This window comes from Toxotes jaculatrix, chromosome 20 (genome assembly GCF_017976425.1).
Source record: "Toxotes jaculatrix isolate fToxJac2 chromosome 20, fToxJac2.pri, whole genome shotgun sequence".
In the NCBI taxonomy this organism is placed as follows: domain Eukaryota; kingdom Metazoa; phylum Chordata; class Actinopteri; family Toxotidae; genus Toxotes; species Toxotes jaculatrix.
Genome location: NC_054413.1, coordinates 13986422 through 14006194, shown reverse-complemented (window position 1 = coordinate 14006194; position 19773 = coordinate 13986422). Strand labels below are relative to the sequence as shown.

Below are 19773 nucleotides of genomic sequence, written 5' to 3'. Positions count from 1 at the left end.
ATAAAGAGTTTAATAAGTGGTTTTGGAATCGGATTCAGATTTGTAAAAATATTATTAAACACCGGTTGGATAATCTGCCCTGTTTCTATTGGATATCAGAGCCTCTGGATCCTCTCTCTCTCTCTCTCTCTCTCTCCCTCTCTCTCTCTCTCTCTCTCTCTCTCTCTCTCGCTTAGCTCCTGCTGAGTCTCAGCGCTTTTGACTCTAAGCGCTCTGTATCAAGCAGACGGTCTACCTGGTCCTGATCCACCTTAAGTGTTCAGCTGCTGTACAAACATTTAGGGACCTGTGGATCAAAGAGGGGTCAGACCCCACATCTGGATTTCAGAGCGTCGCAGAGATGCTGAATCCAGTGCTTTTGGAAATCACCGACCAGTAAGGGCTGAACTTTCAGAGAAACTTGAATAAGCAGCGCATCAGCAGAAAAGTGTGGAGAGAGACGAGGACGCCGAGGGGAGGGGCGCTCTACTTTAAAAAGTTAATTAACATTACCAACAAAGTGTAGCTCTGCTACATTTTTTTTCTTTAAAGGGTTACCTCTCCATCCAGCAAAATTTCACCCAAAAGCAGACAACAGGATCATCCTGCGCTGACGCGGCTGGTCGGCAGGAAGCGGCTGGTGGCGGCAGGTGTCCTGGGGGTCGTTATGGTTCTGGTTTTAGTTATTCTTATCCCGGTTCTGGTCAGCTCAGCAGGGACAGCCGCGCACTACGAAATGCTTGGTACCTGCAGGATGGTGTGCGACCCATATGGCACCAAATCTCCGTCCAGCACAGCCACGGCGGACACAGTCCGAGACAACAGCCTCGTGCAGTCTTTACCCACTTTTATCCAAGGTCCGAAAGGGGAACCGGGTCGGCCGGGTAAGGCAGGTCCAAGGGGACCTCCCGGTGAGCCGGGACCGCCCGGTCCAATGGGGCCACCCGGGGAGAAAGGTGAACCGGGTCGACCTGGTTTACCAGGACCTCCGGGATCCAGCGCAGCTGCCGGCGCAATTAGCGCGGCCACCTACACCACCGTGCCGAAGATCGCCTTTTACGCAGGCCTGAAAAAGCAACACGAAGGCTACGAGGTGCTCAAGTTCGACGACGTGGTGACCAATCTGGGAAACCACTACGATCCGACCACCGGGAAGTTCACGTGCTCCATCCCCGGGATTTATTTCTTCACTTACCATGTACTGATGCGCGGAGGGGACGGTACTAGCATGTGGGCTGATCTGTGCAAAAACAATCAGGTAACACAAACTGTGCACGTAAGAGTATATATTCACTACACAGTCTGACGTTTTCTATGGGGTCTCTGCCGTTGGCTGTATAGATGACGCGCGGTTTTGTTGTGTTAACCAACGCTCCGTTTAATTGACTTATAGCCTTCACAACATCCGTAAAATACAATTTGTTATAAATTGAACTGCTAACTACAGTTACAGTTCAGGCATGTTGCTGTAACGCCCAATTTTAAGCGAATCGTCCAAGGACATTACTACCAGCAGTTTAGTCAATATGTGTAAGCACGATCTAACAAAACAATGACAACAGGGCTCCTCTGACCGCGGAGACAAGGACTTGGATACCTAGAAGGGTGGATGCGCAGAGGCAGGATGCAAACCCTGCACATGGGCTATAGGCTGAAGGGCTTATGGGCCAGAGGTCAAAATCTGAAGATACTTAGTTACTACTGTCCTTACTACTCTGAGTTTACAGTTACCCTGAACTGTAGACTTGTAAGCTGAATTAAACCGGAAAGCAGATCTGCTTGATTTGTACCTTTTCAAATTTCATTAAATTAGAATAATAGTGGCAATTTCTATGTGATCTCAACATATTTAATTGTATACTAATCTTTTTTCTCACCCAATAATCACGGTGAATATATTTTAGGCAAACCAACTATACTACATGGAAAAAATAACCATAGAAGTCCTGCATTAAAACTGTAAGCCTAAGTAAAGAAGTCTACATATTTCATTCATTCATTTATTTTCTATACCGTTTGATCCGTCAGGGTCGCAGGGAGCTGGAGCCCATCCCAGCTGACTACGGGCGAGAGGTGTCTACATATTTAAAAGTTCTTATTTCAGAGAATTGTTCCTTCCAGAGTAATTCATTATTCATGCATTTAATACATTATATAATGCATTTTCACTTGTCTGGGTAGTAAAACATGTAATCATCAGCAGTCTAAGTTGCAGTAGTAAATACTTTCTTCTCAAATATAGCACAAAAAACTCACAAAAGGGATGTAAATCAAAAGTACATGAGTCAAGACTACATTTACTGCTACATAATAATAATAATAATAATAATAATAATAATAACAATACAAATAATAATAATAATAATAATAACAATAATATTAATAATAATAAAGCCCGAGGACCCACAGAGGCCCTTTGCTGCTTTTTGTTTCCTCTGTTGCATGTTTGTTCCATCATAGTGTCCTACTCTCTGTGCATCTCTACAGTGATCAGGCTGTCAGCAGCAGATCTAATCCGTTGGGCAAACCAGTGTTGCAGCATCGCTCCACCAAGCACATCCCTCCTGCCTGTCAGCCTGCTACAGTAATGCTGCTGCAGGCCGCAACACACAGCAAACATCTCTGGGATTAAACCAGCAGAGCTGCACACCATGACAAATCAGATGCTGAAAGACATGTTTCAATTAGGACTAGTGCTACTGAGACTTCTAAACATGTTGAGAAGGGAAAACAATACAGATCTTCCTGCTCATTGCCTTGATTTGATAAAAAAAAAAGACTTTTCTTGATTTAATGGATATAAGGTGTCTCCATTTCACCAAGTACGTTGTTCTGTTAGTGAATTCTAACAATCAAATGTAAATTATTTTGTTTCAGTAATTTTCTAAAATCTTTTTATATGTCTTAATCAGGAATCAACCACATTCTGTGTTGTGTTTCAAGATACAGACGGATTTTAATAATTTCTTAATTCATATCATAATGATAAGTAATCTTGTAAACTGTGACAGAAATTTTGAAAATAATAACTGAAAAAATGTATAAAAAAGATTTCTGTATGTTATATGGTTACACTGCAGCAGTCGTGGACTTTAATTGTCCAACTGAGTTGAGTTCTGAGATACTTGCATTTTACTTGAGTATTTCCATTTCATGCTAGTTTACACATATGCTCCACAACATTTCCGAGTTGCCATCCTTATTACTTTGTAGAGTTTAATTTTACATTCAGACATATGATCACCTTAACCTGCTACAACATTGAAATATGGCTTACATGTTATGCGTCAGTAAATATGTAAAGATAATATAATGGTATAATAATTATTTTGACTGGGGAGTTTCTGAGTATTTTCACTTTTGATAATTTAAGTACATTTTGCTGGTAATATTTTTACTGAAATGAGATTTCTCTAATGCATATAATTTTACATCGTGGTATTTGATGATCTGAATGCTTCTCCCATCACTGCGCTACTACAAAAACTGAAAAAAAAAAATTTGATAGATAGCAATTGCATACTTTTTGATACATGGAAAAAGCTTTATGTAATATTCATACCAAAAATATTTATATTACCAGAAGGCTAACATGGCCTACAATGAGACCTAAGAAACAGTAAGACTAAAAATGCAGCAGAAAAAAGAAGCGTTCCAAACACTCCAAACAAACCTGCAGTCTTTAACAAGAGAGGGATGTGGGGGTGAACAGCCAGGGCCATTTTTAGCTACAGGGCGCCATCCGCGGGTGGGGCACCTCCAGCTGTCACCAGCAACATCCACTATGCTTGTATGACAGTGTTAAATAAGCCCATCACTCACTTTGAACTGAACACTAGATGTTGAAAGAAGACTACAGGCAGACCCTGTAGAGAGATTTTCTATTGGGGACTGACTCTTGCAGTCATATCATTAACATGCTGGCTGATGTTTATTTTGTGACTCACATGGTTCATTTGCTCTCACTGCTGTGTATGAGTCACATATGAACGTTGGCATGTTCCATGCAAACATCATAACATGATGTTATATCCTGGTGTGAAACCAGGATATAGCTCAGAATTGGGATACAGATAAAATGTTTCAAGGTGCATTCTCAACAAAAGACAATTTTAATAAAGATAAACAATTATGTACATGCTGAAATTAAAGAAAGGGTGTCCCAATGTGATCCACGGGATAAAGACTGGGACCACTGAATTCAGGAATTTTGATTAATAGGTAGTACATATAAATCAAGATATGTGCTAAGATGTCAAAAACACCACACTGTGCTCCGTTACAACACTGACCACTCAGCGCATTGAACAGGCAAGAGCCACAAAATATATAAAAACTGAGGTCAGTTTCACAACAGCAAGCCACAGTGGGGTTCTTTTGTGTCTGTTTCAGTGACATTTTATAGATGAACCACATCTCTACAGTACTTCTGTTTGCTGAAAACTTAAGTATTTTGTTAATGTTGAGGTTAATGAGTATCTGCTAAATCTTGCCCAAACTGTCCTGCAATAGATCCATCTCTGTATGGATATTATAGAAAATTCTATGCAATATACAAAATATTATAGGAAAGGAGCAGGTGCAGAGCTATTCTGCTGTAAAATCAAAATTTTAATACTTTGAATGCACGTATATAGTGCGTACCATAAGTTTTATAATGAATGAAATACTGTCAAAAACAGAACTGAAATTAAATGCAGGCTGGATATCCATAAGTGAAAGTCAGATACTGATAATTCCTGCAGCTATTTACAGAATGGTACCAAATGAAAACATCAGTCCCCTCAGGGACACCAGTGGAGTAACAAAATGCACAGATAAGGCTCTGTGAATTAGTGCTGGCCCAGAATGAATGCACTAATATCTTCTGCTCCTATTTTTGGAAGATAAAGAAGAATCAAGTTTACATTGGTATGTATGCATCCAGGAAATCGACATGTGGCAGCACTTGAATGATAGCGTTATACTTTCTGCATCCAGGAGTACATTAGGGACCCTTGGATGTGAGTGATGCAAATTATGACCGTCTGATTTCCACGCAGCTACTATGATATAGTAGCTTTTTACATGAGTTGTGAAGTTGGTCTCAAGTGTCTGTCTTTGAAATAAGAAAAAATAACATGAGAAACAATGTAGAGTTTGTAGTGTTCAAACTTCTACAAAAAGTAAATTCTTTCTCATAAAAAAGAAAAATTAGATTTCCACGCAATGAAAATAATGTGCCTAATGCCCCATTACTTTTGGCTGCTAAGTTGAACTTTTTCTAAAACGGTCAAATATGACCACTTTTCAGATGTGAGATATTGTCATATGTGTGTCCCCAAGCAGCAAGGTGTGAACAAGGATTCCCAAAGAAAAGCGTAGTAGGGGGTGGTAGTGAGTCAGCCAGCATGGAACATAAAAAAAAAACAAAAAGCAAGCTGACCGCAACAAACATATGGGGGAAATTAAAGCAAAGCGTAAGATTAGCAGGTTAGCAGGGCAAAAATGAGCGCAACAAGAATAATTCTTAGTTCAACAACAATACAATGGAAAGAAGCAAAGCAACAGCAAGGTTCTCTGGAGATGGCAGTGTGCCTGCCTCTGTACACCTGCAACATCAGTAGTCTCATCCAATTGGATGGAATAATTGCGACTATTTTTAATGCGTTCAGTGTCTTTCTAACATCATCTGCCATGGCTGAAAGACATGTTTCAATTAGGACTAGTGCTACTGAGACTTCTAAACATGTTGAGAAGGGAAAACAATACAGATCTTCCTGCTCATTGCCTTGATTTGATAAAAAAAAAAGACTTTTCTTGATTTAATGGATATAAGGTGTCTCCATTTCACCAAGTACGTTGTTCTGTTAGTGAATTCTAACAATCAAATGTAAATTATTTTGTTTCAGTAATTTTCTAAAATCTTTTTATATGTCTTAATCAGGAATCAACCACATTCTGTGTTGTGTTTCAAGATACAGACGGATTTTAATAATTTCTTAATTCATATCATAATGATAAGTAATCTTGTAAACTGTGACAGAAATTTTGAAAATAATAACTGAAAAAATGTATAAAAAAGATTTCTGTATGTTATATGGTTACACTGCAGCAGTCGTGGACTTTAATTGTCCAACTGAGTTGAGTTCTGAGATACTTGCATTTTACTTGAGTATTTCCATTTCATGCTAGTTTACACATACGCTCCACAACATTTCCGAGTTGCCATCCTTATTACTTTGTAGAGTTTAATTTTACATTCAGACATATGATCACCTTAACCTGCTACAACATTGAAATATGGCTTACATGTTATGCGTCAGTAAATATGTAAAGATAATATAATGGTATAATAATTATTTTGACTGGGGAGTTTCTGAGTATTTTCACTTTTGATAATTTAAGTACATTTTGCTGGTAATATTTTTACTGAAATGAGATTTCTCTAATGCATATAATTTTACATCGTGGTATTTGATGATCTGAATGCTTCTCCCATCACTGCGCTACTACAAAAACTGAAAAAAAAAAAATTGATAGATAGATAGCAATTGCATACTTTTTGATACATGGAAAAAGCTTTATGTAATATTCATACCAAAAATATTTATATTACCAGAAGGCTAACATGGCCTACAATGAGACCTAAGAAACAGTAAGACTAAAAATGCAGAAGAAAAAAGAAGCGTTCCAAACACTCCAAACAAACCTGCAGTCTTTAACAAGAGAGGGATGTGGGGGTGAACAGCCAGGGCCATTTTTAGCTACAGGGCGCCATCCGCGGGTGGGGCACCTCCAGCTGTCACCAGCAACATCCACTATGCTTGTATGACAGTGTTAAATAAGCCCATCACTCACTTTGAACTGAACACTAGATGTTGAAAGAAGACTACAGGCAGACCCTGTAGAGAGATTTTCTATTGGGGACTGACTCTTGCAGTCATATCATTAACATGCTGGCTGATGTTTATTTTGTGACTCACATGGTTCATTTGCTCTCACTGCTGTGTATGAGTCACATATGAACGTTGGCATGTTCCATGCAAACATCATAACATGATGTTATATCCTGGTGTGAAACCAGGATATAGCTCAGAATTGGGATACAGATAAAATGTTTCAAGGTGCATTCTCAACAAAAGACAATTTTAATAAAGATAAACAATTATGTACATGCTGAAATTAAAGAAAGGGTGTCCCAATGTGATCCACGGGATAAAGACTGGGACCACTGAATTCAGGAATTTTGATTAATAGGTAGTACATATAAATCAAGATATGTGCTAAGATGTCAAAAACACCACACTGTGCTCCGTTACAACACTGACCACTCAGCGCATTGAACAGGCAAGAGCCACAAAATATATAAAAACTGAGGTCAGTTTCACAACAGCAAGCCACAGTGGGGTTCTTTTGTGTCTGTTTCAGTGACATTTTATAGATGAACCACATCTCTACAGTACTTCTGTTTGCTGAAAACTTAAGTATTTTGTTAATGTTGAGGTTAATGAGTATCTGCTAAATCTTGCCCAAACTGTCCTGCAATAGATCCATCTCTGTATGGATATTATAGAAAATTCTATGCAATATACAAAATATTATAGGAAAGGAGCAGGTGCAGAGCTATTCTGCTGTAAAATCAAAATTTTAATACTTTGAATGCACGTATATAGTGCGTACCATAAGTTTTATAATGAATGAAATACTGTCAAAAACAGAACTGAAATTAAATGCAGGCTGGATATCCATAAGTGAAAGTCAGATACTGATAATTCCTGCAGCTATTTACAGAATGGTACCAAATGAAAACATCAGTCCCCTTAGGGACACCAGTGGAGTAACAAAATGCACAGATAAGGCTCTGTGAATTAGTGCTGGCCCAGAATGAATGCACTAATATCTTCTGCTCCTATTTTTGGAAGATAAAGAAGAATCAAGTTTACATTGGTATGTATGCATCCAGGAAATCGACATGTGGCAGCACTTGAATGATAGCGTTATACTTTCTGCATCCAGGAGTACATTAGGGACCCTTGGATGTGAGTGATGCAAATTATGACCGTCTGATTTCCACGCAGCTACTATGATATAGTAGCTTTTTACATGAGTTGTGAAGTTGGTCTCAAGTGTCTGTCTTTGAAATAAGAAAAAATAACATGAGAAACAATGTAGAGTTTGTAGTGTTCAAACTTCTACAAAAAGTAAATTCTTTCTCATAAAAAAGAAAAATTAGATTTCCACGCAATGAAAATAATGTGCCTAATGCCCCATTACTTTTGGCTGCTAAGTTGAACTTTTTCTAAAACGGTCAAATATGACCACTTTTCAGATGTGAGATATTGTCATATGTGTGTCCCCAAGCAGCAAGGTGTGAACAAGGATTCCCAAAGAAAAGCGTAGTAGGGGGTGGTAGTGAGTCAGCCAGCATGGAACATAAAAAAAAAACAAAAAGCAAGCTGACCGCAACAAACATATGGGGGAAATTAAAGCAAAGCGTAAGATTAGCAGGTTAGCAGGGCAAAAATGAGCGCAACAAGAATAATTCTTAGTTCAACAACAATACAATGGAAAGAAGCAAAGCAACAGCAAGGTTCTCTGGAGATGGCAGTGTGCCTGCCTCTGTACACCTGCAACATCAGTAGTCTCATCCAATTGGATGGAATAATTGCGACTATTTTTAATGCGTTCAGTGTCTTTCTAACATCATCTGCCATGGCTCCTATTCTCCGCCAGGGGTGGGCTGGCCATCGGGAGGTTCGGGAGGTTTCCTGAACAGCCGGTCTGTTCCTGGCCGGTGGTCGGAACGTTTTTTTACCCCTTAAAATGCAGCATCAGTGTAACGCAGCAGCCTGTCCTCGCAGTCGCAGGTGGCACAGAGTGGAACTTAACGTTAGACCGGGATGATTCCGCACCGCTGGACTGGGTCAAACTAATATTTTACATATCAAGGGCGGATACGAGCGGCCCCTCCTAACTTGAGCTGATCCTTGTTCGTAAATATATAGTATATAATATTTATAACCTGAGTACTTTTTGCCTTTGTTTTTTCTCCTTTGTGTTTTTGGATTGTATATTGTTATTTTTATATTTTCTGTTACTGCCGTTTTCTACCTTTTTCTATATGCTGCTGTAACAATTGATTTTCCCCGTTGTGGGATGAATATAGTCTGTCTTATCTTATCTTATCTGAAATGTGATTGGCTCAGCCGCTCAGTCAGTCATCAAACTGTCAAAAGAAGAAGGACGAGCGGGGTAAATTAAGAAAGAGGCCAGAAATATGGTGAAAAGAAAGAAGCCAGAAAAAGAAATGGGTGGAGATGAAAAAAATCAAGGCTAAAAAGAAAACCAGCTAGCGCAGAATGCAGCCAAATGTGCTAAATTGACGGAGCTTTTCCGTGGCAGAACTGATCAGCATGACCACAGCAGGTTAGCAAGCACTGCCTACATGTTCCTATCATCCCAGACTTGATGTGTTTAGGACACACAGAACATTAAGGGTAGCCTATCAGCAATGATACACCATGAATGCATAAATCATTAATCTGCTTTATCAATTAAAAATAAAATCCATAGTAGCTGACCAAAAGAAACACACATTTTTTTTATTGTAAAAGAAAACATATTTCAGGAGAGAGTCTGTATTCAAAGTTAAAAAGATCATATTTGAATATATAGGCTATATGTTCTGCATTCCCGCTCTGTTTGTACATAAATATAGGAGGAGGAGAAGGAGGAAAGTGGAGGAGGAACCAAAAAACAGTGACAGGTGCAGTGTGCAGGAGTGGGTTGGCAATAATCAATGAGTTATTGCTAATTTTTGTTATTACTGATGTTCTTTTCATGCAGAATCAGAGTTCCACTTGCGACCGTCGTGCGATCGGATAAAAGGCCTCTTCAAACCAAGCTCCCGGGCTGAATTTCCCCAGCCCGCCCCTGTTCTCTGTGACACTGTGTCATTTGAAAGTGGCACCAAATTTAATAGTTTGGCGACCTTCTCGCCACACATAATGTGTACCATCTCTTTGGCTAATGGTAGACACAGCTGTTTATCAATTGTGTGCGGCTTACCGGCTTTTGCTATGCGGAGGCTAGCACGATACAAAGCCTCCTGAGCTTTAATCACAGGTGTAACACAGGACTGAATCGTGCATTTGGACTGCTGCAGTTCATCCCATTTACATAGAAAAAATCCACTGATTTGTCTTTCAGCACAGTGTGTTTGGTTGTAAGATGCCGTTTGAGATGTGATGGTTTCATGGATTCATTGCTGAGAACCTCACCACATACCACACACTGTAGCATTGGCTCTTCCTCTGTTCCGCTCAAGCTGAATCAAAGTTTGCTATAACTCGGGTCATATTTCCGTACTGTTTTGCTGTTGATGTAGCTGCTAACGCTAACACTGTCTTCCAGGCTGCTTGAAATATCCTCCTCCTGATCCACAGATTTCACCCTTTTCATTCCCCTTTTGAACCACGACTTTAGTATATTTGGACCGTTCATAACTTATTTTTACTATCTCAGCTTAACCAACTTGCCATCACTGTTAAGTTTAGCCTCTAGCTGACAGCTAATCGCAGCTAAGAGTTGATGTTTGCAGGCAGAGCTACTATTGGCGGTAGCGCTTAGTAGTGTGACCTAGTGCTGTACGATAGTACGATATATATCATTAAACGATAGAAAAATGTCTATCGTACGATACAGTCCTCTATCGTTTTTATCGTAATTTTAACGTGTATGGGCTGTAATTGCTCAGATAATGTAACTGCAGCTGCGTTGCCGCTTTCGGCAGCATTTTACGACACAAACTCCTTTACGGCTGACTGTTGACCATGCGGGCTGACTGCTCACTGTTTTCCATTTGCATGAGAGCTAGTTATGGATTCTGCTAGTGGTAGCATGGTCGTAGGGATGGAGTGCACAACAAACGTCGAACCAACAGAGGAGGAATTCGTCCCCAAACGAGGGAAAAGGAACTCCGCTGTTTGGTTTTGGTTTGGATATAAAAAGACAGACATCGACCAAAACAAGGTGATATGTAAAATATGCCACCAAGAGGTCGCTACTCGCGACTCGAACACTACTAATCTCTTCTATCATTTGAAGACAAGGCATGCTGAACAGTACACGGAGAGTCAAAAAATGCAGCAAAGCACGAAACCTAAAACTGACGAAAAGAAAAGCACACAAACAAGCATCAAAGTGTTGATGTTTAAAGGTACTGCGTATGACAAGGATTCCCGCAGACACATTGAAATTACAGATGCTATATATAAATTCATATGTGTCGACATGGTCCCAGTATACACTGTTGAAAAAAAGGGCTTTTTTATTTCTTTGCACTTTATTGCACTACTTGAAAACTGAATACTGTATCTGAGTGGGTCTGTTACTGTACTTTATTTCTTTGCACTTTATTGCAAAGTCGGGCCGTCAACCCGAGAAAGGCAGCTGGTCCCGATGGCATCCCGGGACGCGTGCTGAAGGACTGTGCAGATCAGCTGGCTGGAATCCTCACAAAGATCTTCAACCAGTCCCTGGCACAATCCACTGTCCCACCCTGCCTGAAATCCTCAACTATAGTCCCCCTGCCCAAGAAGCACCACATTTCTAGCCTCAACGACTACCGACCAGTGGCACTCACTCCAGTGGTGATGAAGTGCTTTGAAAAACTGGTCCGTAGTCACATCACAGCAGCCCTACCCCACAGCCTTGACCCCCACCAGTTCGCCTACAGAGCAAACCGGTCCACAGAGGACGCCATAGCCACAGCACTCCACACTGCACTATCACACCTGGAGCAGCAAGGGAGCTATGTGCGGATGCTCTTTGTAGATTACAGCTCTGCATTCAACACCATCCTCCCTCACAAGCTAGTGGTCAAACTAGGGGACCTGGGGCTTCCACACTCAATCTGCATGTGGATAGACAGCTTCCTCTCTGACCGCAGACAGAGGGTCAGAGTGGGCCACCACACATCCACAGCCCTAAGCCTCAGTACTGGCTCTCCCCAGGGCTGTGTGCTGAGTCCCTTGCTCTACTCCCTCTACACACACGACTGCTCCCCTGTTCATCACAGCAACAAAATGGTGAAATTTGCAGATGACACTACATTGGTGGGACTCATCTCCGGGGGTAGGGGGGAGTCTGCCTACAGAGATGAGGTGGAGCGACTGTCAACATGGAGCAGGGCAAACAACCTGCTCCTAAACACCTCAAAAACCAAAGAGCTCATCATAGACTTCAGGAGAAAGAAAACGGAGATCACACCTTTAACCATCAATGGGGACTGTGTGGAGAGGGTGGCAGACTTCCGCTTCCTGGGTGTCCACATAGAGGAGAGTCTATCCTGGAGCGTGAACACCTCTGAGCTGCTGAAAAAGGCCCAGCAGAGACTGTACTTCCTGAGGATACTCAGGAGGAATAACATCACACAAAGACTGCTGGTGTCCTTTTATCGTGCCTCCATTGAGAGCATACTAACATACTGCATGTGTGTATGGTACACCAGCTGCACAGCGGCTCAGAGGAAAGCACTCCAGAGGGTCATCAACACTGCCCAAAAGATAGTCGGCTGCCCTCTCCCCACACTGGAAGAACTACACAGCTCTCGCTGTTTGAAAAAAGCACAGAACATTATAAAGGACACCCACCATCCCGGTCACTCCCTGTTTGAACTATTGCCTTCAGGCAGAAGGTACAGGTCAATAAATGCAAGGACAAACAGACTCAAACACAGTTTTTATCCAACCGCAATAACAACCCTCAATACTGCAAAAAAATAATATGCAATACTCTGTTTTTAGGAAATGATTTGGTGCGTATGACTGCGTGTGTATGTCTGTTGTGTATGCTGCTAGTGTTACTATATGTTCTATATGTTTTATTTATTTATTCTTTTTAATATTTTTCTTAATGCACTGACTGGAGAGCACTTTAAATTTCGTTGTACCTGTGACAATGACAATAAAGATCTATTCTATTCTATTACTTGAAAACTGATTACACCATCAGATATTTCTGAATGGTATTTGTTCATTTAATATATTACATTTTAAATAAGATAAATTTGCATTCTTGTGTGGATATATATAATTTTAAGAAGAAATTCGGGATATATATCATTATCGGGATGTAAAATGACCTATATCGGGATATAATTTTTTTCCCATATCGCACAGCACTAGTGTGACCTGTGAAAGCATTTATGAAAGGCTAGTCTCATGGTTCAGATATTTTATTTGTAGTAGTATTTTTACATTTTAATCAATTAATAATTAATTTTACAAAATACAAAACAAGATTTCACCGCATACCACTAGAGGGAGCCCGTACCACAGTTTGAGAAACAATGGGTTAGAGATAAGCATACATATCAGCAGCCACCGGATTGTACTTTCTGCAGTGTGTAAAAATTATGTAGGTTGAAATGTTAGTGGAACACATTCATGTTGGGTGACTCACTAATGCTGACCCCAGACTAGAGGATAATTGGGCATACTTTAGGTCCAATTAGCTCCTCCAAACAATCGTGGCAATTTACAGACATAATTTTAATGTTACCAGCTTTATCAGAGTCAGTAACTTTTGTAAATATAAACCATGTTTGCCATATGAAATCCTGTATTGTGAAAGGAACAACACTGGAATATTGATCAGAAACCTGCAATAGCCAATGAGAACAAGCTGACCCTGAAGCTTTTAGGATTAGCGTTCACTAGTCCTGTTTGAGACTAACAATAAAACCTTTTTGCCAACCCACCTCCAACTCACACTGCAAAATGTAAAAGCCATGCTGATTCCATCTTTGCAGCCATAACACATCCATAGTTTTTTTTCCTCATATTTGTTTTTCAGTGCAAAATATAACACACATATGTGCAACCAATCTGACAGTGATGCTTCCATCTTTGTTTTGCTCTGAAGTCACATTTGATTACACGTTTCTGTGAGATCCTGAGTCCCTGGAATTGCCACTCTGAAGTATAGCAGTAGTATAAATGCCAAGTGCGTGGTCTTGTGTCTTGATTGAATTATCTAGTGTGTGTGTTCTTACAATTAGAATCTGTTGCTATGTCTGTGGTTTTCCACAATTTTAAAATCAGTTAAGATTTGAAAATCTTCTAATGTATGCCAAGCCTAACTGCCTGTTGCCGTGGATAGAGCTGAGGGTGGCTGTGGTTCCAAGGGGTAGTGCGGGTCATCCACTAATTAGGTCAGTGGTTCGATCCTTGGATCCTCCAGTCTGCTTGTCTGAGTGTCCTTGGGCAAGATACTGAACCATTAAAGTGCTGTATGCATAGAAAAAAGTGCTGTATGAAGGTCTGGTGAATGGGTGAATGTTATTTGAGTAGTCAATAAGACTAGAAGTTATTTTATTACATAAATGTACTCCATTTACCATGTAGTTCACAACCCTGCTGATGGAAGACCCCTAGCGCCTAAATTTTAGCACACAGCCATTGTGGATTCAGGTGTTTTCTGTCACAATAATCTGATTTGCTATTTGCTGACTAGACATGGGTGAACAGTACAATTGCTGGTGTGTTTTGAGATGATGTATGAGATCACTTGTAGCCCAACATAATTTAATGTGCCAGTGTTCTGTAATTTATGTGAAATTTTGAATAAGACACCATTCCTTTGCATTCTATTGTCATCAGTTCATTCAGTAATTTCACAAGATGAACATACAGCATGATCAGCAGAGCTGGTGCTAGTTAACTACAGGACTAACACTTTGTCTATCTAAAAACCAATTTTATAAATACTAGTGAGATACAATTTAGCTGGATCTTGCTGGTATTTCTGAATGCTGGCCCTCTAACATTGTCCACTGCCAACCCTGTTTGTATCATGCTTTATACGGCAGGTTCTCCTCAAGGTTTCTTCCTGTTAAACGGGAGTTTTTCCTTGCCACTGTCTCCTTAAGCGCTTGCTCTGGGGTCAGGCTCTGGGTCTCTGTAAAACACTTTGAGACAATTTTGATTTTGGAAGGCACTGTATAAATAAAACTGAATTGAATTGAATTGAATTTCAAGCGACCATGAATTAGGTAACTGATATCTGTAACTGATCACAGGTAAACTTGTAAAATGTGTTTTTATAATGTAGGAAGTCTATATATATAGTACTGTGAAAAGGTTTTTAGGTACTAAAAGTGCAGATGCTTTCAAAAATAATGCCAAGAATAATCCAGTCAATTAACTTCATACAAAGTGCAGTACAAAAAAACAAAACAAAACAGAACAAAACTAAAAACTAAAAACAAAAATATTGGTGTGGCTGCCTGGTTAGCTCAGTTGGTAGAGCATGAGACTCAATCTCGCAGGGTTGTGGGTTTGAACCCCACTCCAGGCGGCACCACCTCCCATGGGCTCACCACCCGTGGAGGTGCCATAGGACTTCGGTGCATTGCGGACTGGGCGGCAGTCGCCCCCATGACCTGGGCCTCAACCCAGATAAGCGGCAGATGATGACCTGACAATATTGGTGTGAACCCCCTTTACCTCTAAAACAGCAGCAATTCTCCTATGTACACTAGTGCACCGTTTTTCAAGATACTTGGCATGTATATTGCTCCAAGCATCTTGGAGAACTTGCCACAGCTCATTTGCTTGTGTTTCTCATGTGATCCCAGACTGACTCAGTGATGTTTATACCTTTGAGACCTTTGATTAAGATCAGAAAAGGATGGTGGTTAAATGTTAATGTTAAGTTGGTAGAAAACCTAATCTGGGCAGCATTATTTCTTTCAAAAATGTTTTTGTTATAGCAAATTAGTAGTATAGATTTAACTTCTAGTTGTCACGGCTAAAGAAATGCTTCATTTTACAGAAGTGAAGTTTTTCATTAAGCAAACCTTATAAATACAGATTGATGATGACAGGTTTTATCATATCAGTCTGAGTTGCTGCTGGCTCATTAATAGTATGTTGTTTCTTAAATGGTATATTTAACAAATATTATTTTTTGTGCATAAGGTATTATGATAAATTATGAATTCCAGTCATCATCATATTGCAGTAGCAGAAAGCAGAGCATTAGCTAAGCATGAAATTCATCAGTAACCTGTAGCCTGTTGAGTTAATGATGCAAGATGAAATTTCTAGGTACAAAATTAGGACAAATAAATTACACTTATCAATGAACAGTATAACTTGTAGGATAACTTACATGGATAAATTAATCAGATTTTAGTCTGATTACTCAATGGGTGTAGCTAATCTAAGACAGTGCTATTATAGTGGTTTTCACAACAGCTTTCAACCCTTATATAGTATCATTTTATTCCTATAATACAGATATACCTGATAGATGGGTAATTACATCATTACTTGTTTAACCAGTGGTGTGTTCACAAAGTGAATAGAAAGTATAATCCTACCCATAATATTGGCCAAGTTACAGTTAATAACCTTGTAAGAGCAGTAAATTACCAGTGCATATAATATGCATTACAAAATATTGCATTAATCCCATCAATAAAGTTAGTGAGCTCTCTTTTGCATGGAAATGCCAATTGGAGCAGGAATTCCTAAACGCTGTGTCTGGTACCTTATTTTCTTTTACTGTTTTTTTGTATAGTGCTAAAAACATCCGTGTCTGTTGTTAAATGTTTCCTAAGATACGTAACTAATTCCACAGGTGTTGATGTGTTTTGTGTTGTAGAACTAAATTAAGTGTTCAGATGAATAGCTTTTCCTAGCTTCGTGGTTGCGTTGTTGTGCTGCAGGTGGGGTTAGTGAGCTAACTTTTGTCCAGGAAAATGCCACCTGATTCCTGAGCACTGTGTCTATTTCTTTTGAAAAAGGCAGTATCCAGTGCAGCAGTCAGATAGGCAGGAGACCATATCCAGCACAATGAATGACTTTTGGAACACAGCACGAGGCTTCATTGCTGTCATGGTTGACTACCTGTGGAGAGGACAAACCTGTTAAACCGAGGACCTAAACTCATGCTGTTTTCACTGATGAAGACCACACCTAGGGGCAGTTTTTACATTACAGCACATTACAAGCTGTAGCATTCTTCAACTTTTATTTTATTTTATTTTATTTTTTAAGTCAGGTTTATTTATATAGTGCCAAATCATAGCAGAAGTTATCTCCTTTCATGTAGAGCAGGTCCAGACCATGCTCTTTATCATTATATTATTATATTATTATATTATTATTTTTATTACAGAAAATCAACATTCCTCAAGATGTTAGAAGAAAAAAAGTACCTAACTTAACAAGTGTAAGGACTTAAACCAGCATATTGCGGTTCCTTTCATGTCCAATAAATGTTACAGTCTCTGTAATAGTATGAGGTGGTAAATGGTATCAAATGCAGCACTGAGATCTAACATTTTGCACTCTAGAGTGTATCATAGAAGGTTAGATATAGGTCTATAGATGAGTAAAACACCTAGCTTTTTAAGAATATGTTAGCTACATGTTAAGAATATGTAGCTACTTTAAAGGACTATGGTACACAGCCTGTTAATATAGACAAGCTGATCATATCCATTAAAAAGAATTGCCATCTAAGGGTGACCTAATTAGGCCATCTAAGTGGCCTAATTGGGATCGGGTACATGAATCGAAAAAGCTTTCTGTCAGCCTGACTACAGTGCTTAAAACAATCCTGGGATATTTGTTTTTATTTTTCTCCTTTGATAAAGAGCAATTGGCTGCTCTGGCAGTATTTTAAAATCAGTTAAAATATGTGGGGTGATAAATTTGTGGCCTAAGATAGAAGGAGATCATATATTGCATGCATGCACAGTTCAACTCTTTAAGTGATTATGCAGAAAGTTTAAAGTTAATCACTTTTGTGGTATTTCTGTTTCGGGTAATTGAAAATTGCAAATTACCACTGTCTGAGAATGAAAGTCAGTCTTTACCTGATTTGACACCCTCTTCCCCAAGATGAAGCAGGAGCTCAGTGGTCTCCATTTTGACAGTGACGATAACATTATCCCTTTTTGGAAGTCCAAGCCTTGGATTTCTATAAAACAGGCATCCATATAATCCACAACGTCTGGACTGTGTAAATGTAGAGGGGACTGATGTTGAAAATTAAATGTACTAGTTTTTCTACAGTTGACTCCTTCTACCTTGGAAGTTATCAATCACCTCTCGTGGAGGGCCTTTTGAAATGTTTAAGACTAGCTTTCCAGGCTAAGCAGGACTCAATATCCTCTCATATTTTTGCACTTTTTATTTAATATGCAGGTTTTACAGTTAAACCATGGACCAAACCATTTTTGTTTTATCATCAGGGGCAGTAGAGTCAAGTATCATTCACATTGAGCCTGCAGCACTGTCAACAAGATAATCAGTTTGGAGACTAAAGTTAGCATAGGAGTCCTCTGTTTTATTGAGGAATTTAGCCTCAGCACTATCAGAGAGACATCTTGCCTAATGCCATAGTCCTGTAATAGGTAAAAAAAAAAAAAGTAATTTAATGATGATGATAAAAGGGTTCTTATGGAAGACTGTTAAATGTTCAATTTCAATGCCATATGCCACAACAAGGTTGAAAGTGTGGTTAAAACAGTGAGAGGGTTTATTTACTCTCTGAGAGAAGAGATAAATGATAAACGCATCATTATGGACATTCAAAGGAATATTAAGATTGCTTACTGGCTTGCTTAGAATTGGTTGTAGTGTTTTCCAATTTGGGTATGAAAGACTAAGAACAAGGTTTTTGAATTAGTTTAAGTAAGTATGGGTTTAGTTTTGACTTGAGTAAAAAATGGCTACAACTCCACCACCTCCTCGGCCTCAGTTTCACTTTTGCTACGGTGGTCTTAATTTTCATTCTTTCAGCGTTTAGTTTGATTTAGTTAATTTAGATGGGATGTCTTTGGGCTTTGGGTGGGTGACTGTTCTAGTGGAAGCACAAAGAAGCGTGTAGGACTATAGCTCTGCTTCCTTCTGGTCTCAACTCTGGGTTGAAATGGTTTTGTTGTACTAATAAAGTACACCAAACACTAATGCCCACCAAATTGTTTTCACTTTCATCTGCTTCTATTTTAGGTCACAAACTTATCAATTACACCTCCTAGCTGTTCAAACCTAATCCTAAACTTAGTCAAAGTATTAATACTTGCTAGATAGAAGAACTGTTTATTTTCATATTTGTAAATGGACAGTCTTGTGTGTGCTTGTGTGTGCTTTCCTGCAGGTGCGGGCCAGTGCCATTGCCCAGGATGCAGACCAGAACTATGACTATGCCAGTAACAGTGCTGTGCTGCATCTGGAGCCAGGAGACGAGGTCTACATTAAACTAGATGGAGGCAAAGCTCATGGAGGCAACAACAACAAGTACAGCACCTTCTCTGGATTTATCATCTATGCTGACTAGACAACAGCACATTCACGCCCTCAGCTATTATAGGCTTCTCCTTCTACAGATCTTCCCTATACCAATAAGATGCTCAGACCTAAACTTTTAAATATGTGGAGAAACCAATATAAATCAACCTTCATAACTTGTGCATTATTTTATTTTCTATATTATGCCATCATTGCTGTCCTCAGAGAATCTGACTTTGGACAATAACATGAATGAAATGGCTGAATTGTTAGTGTGGGATCAAACCATGTCCTCTCTTTCTGCCATTATATTACACATGAACTTAAAGCTGATATCTTTGTGTTGTGACAGAGTGATGGTAGTGAAGGGAAGAGGGAGGAGTTTGTGTTTGTATTTGTGGTGTGTAGGCAGAGACCCCTCACTCTTAAATCTGACTGGGCAATACGCTGTCTGCCAACAAACAACATTTAAGTCAAGAAGGGAAAACTTAAAAGGAAGTGGAAA

General features: G+C 39.5%; 1 protein-coding gene across 1 annotated transcript; it reads left to right on the top strand.

Moving 5' to 3' along the window:
- Positions 1 to 607: 607 nt before the first annotated feature.
- On the top strand, positions 608 to 19317 carry c1ql3a (complement component 1, q subcomponent-like 3a). Its single transcript, XM_041065895.1, has 2 exons — positions 608 to 1237; positions 19138 to 19317. The coding sequence occupies exons 1-2, from the start codon at positions 647 to 649 to the stop codon at positions 19315 to 19317; spliced, it is 771 nt and encodes a 256-aa protein (XP_040921829.1). The 5' UTR covers positions 608 to 646.
- Positions 19318 to 19773: the final 456 nt, after the last annotated feature.

Excerpts from the sequence above, each read along its gene's own strand:
- c1ql3a (XM_041065895.1), top strand. The coding sequence starts at position 647 with ATGGTTCTGGTTTTAGTTATTCTTATCCCGGTTCTGGTCAGCTCAGCA. Across the intron at positions 1,238-19,137 it reads ATCTGTGCAAAAACAATCAG|GTGCGGGCCAGTGCCATTGC; the intron begins GTAACACAAACT and ends GCTTTCCTGCAG.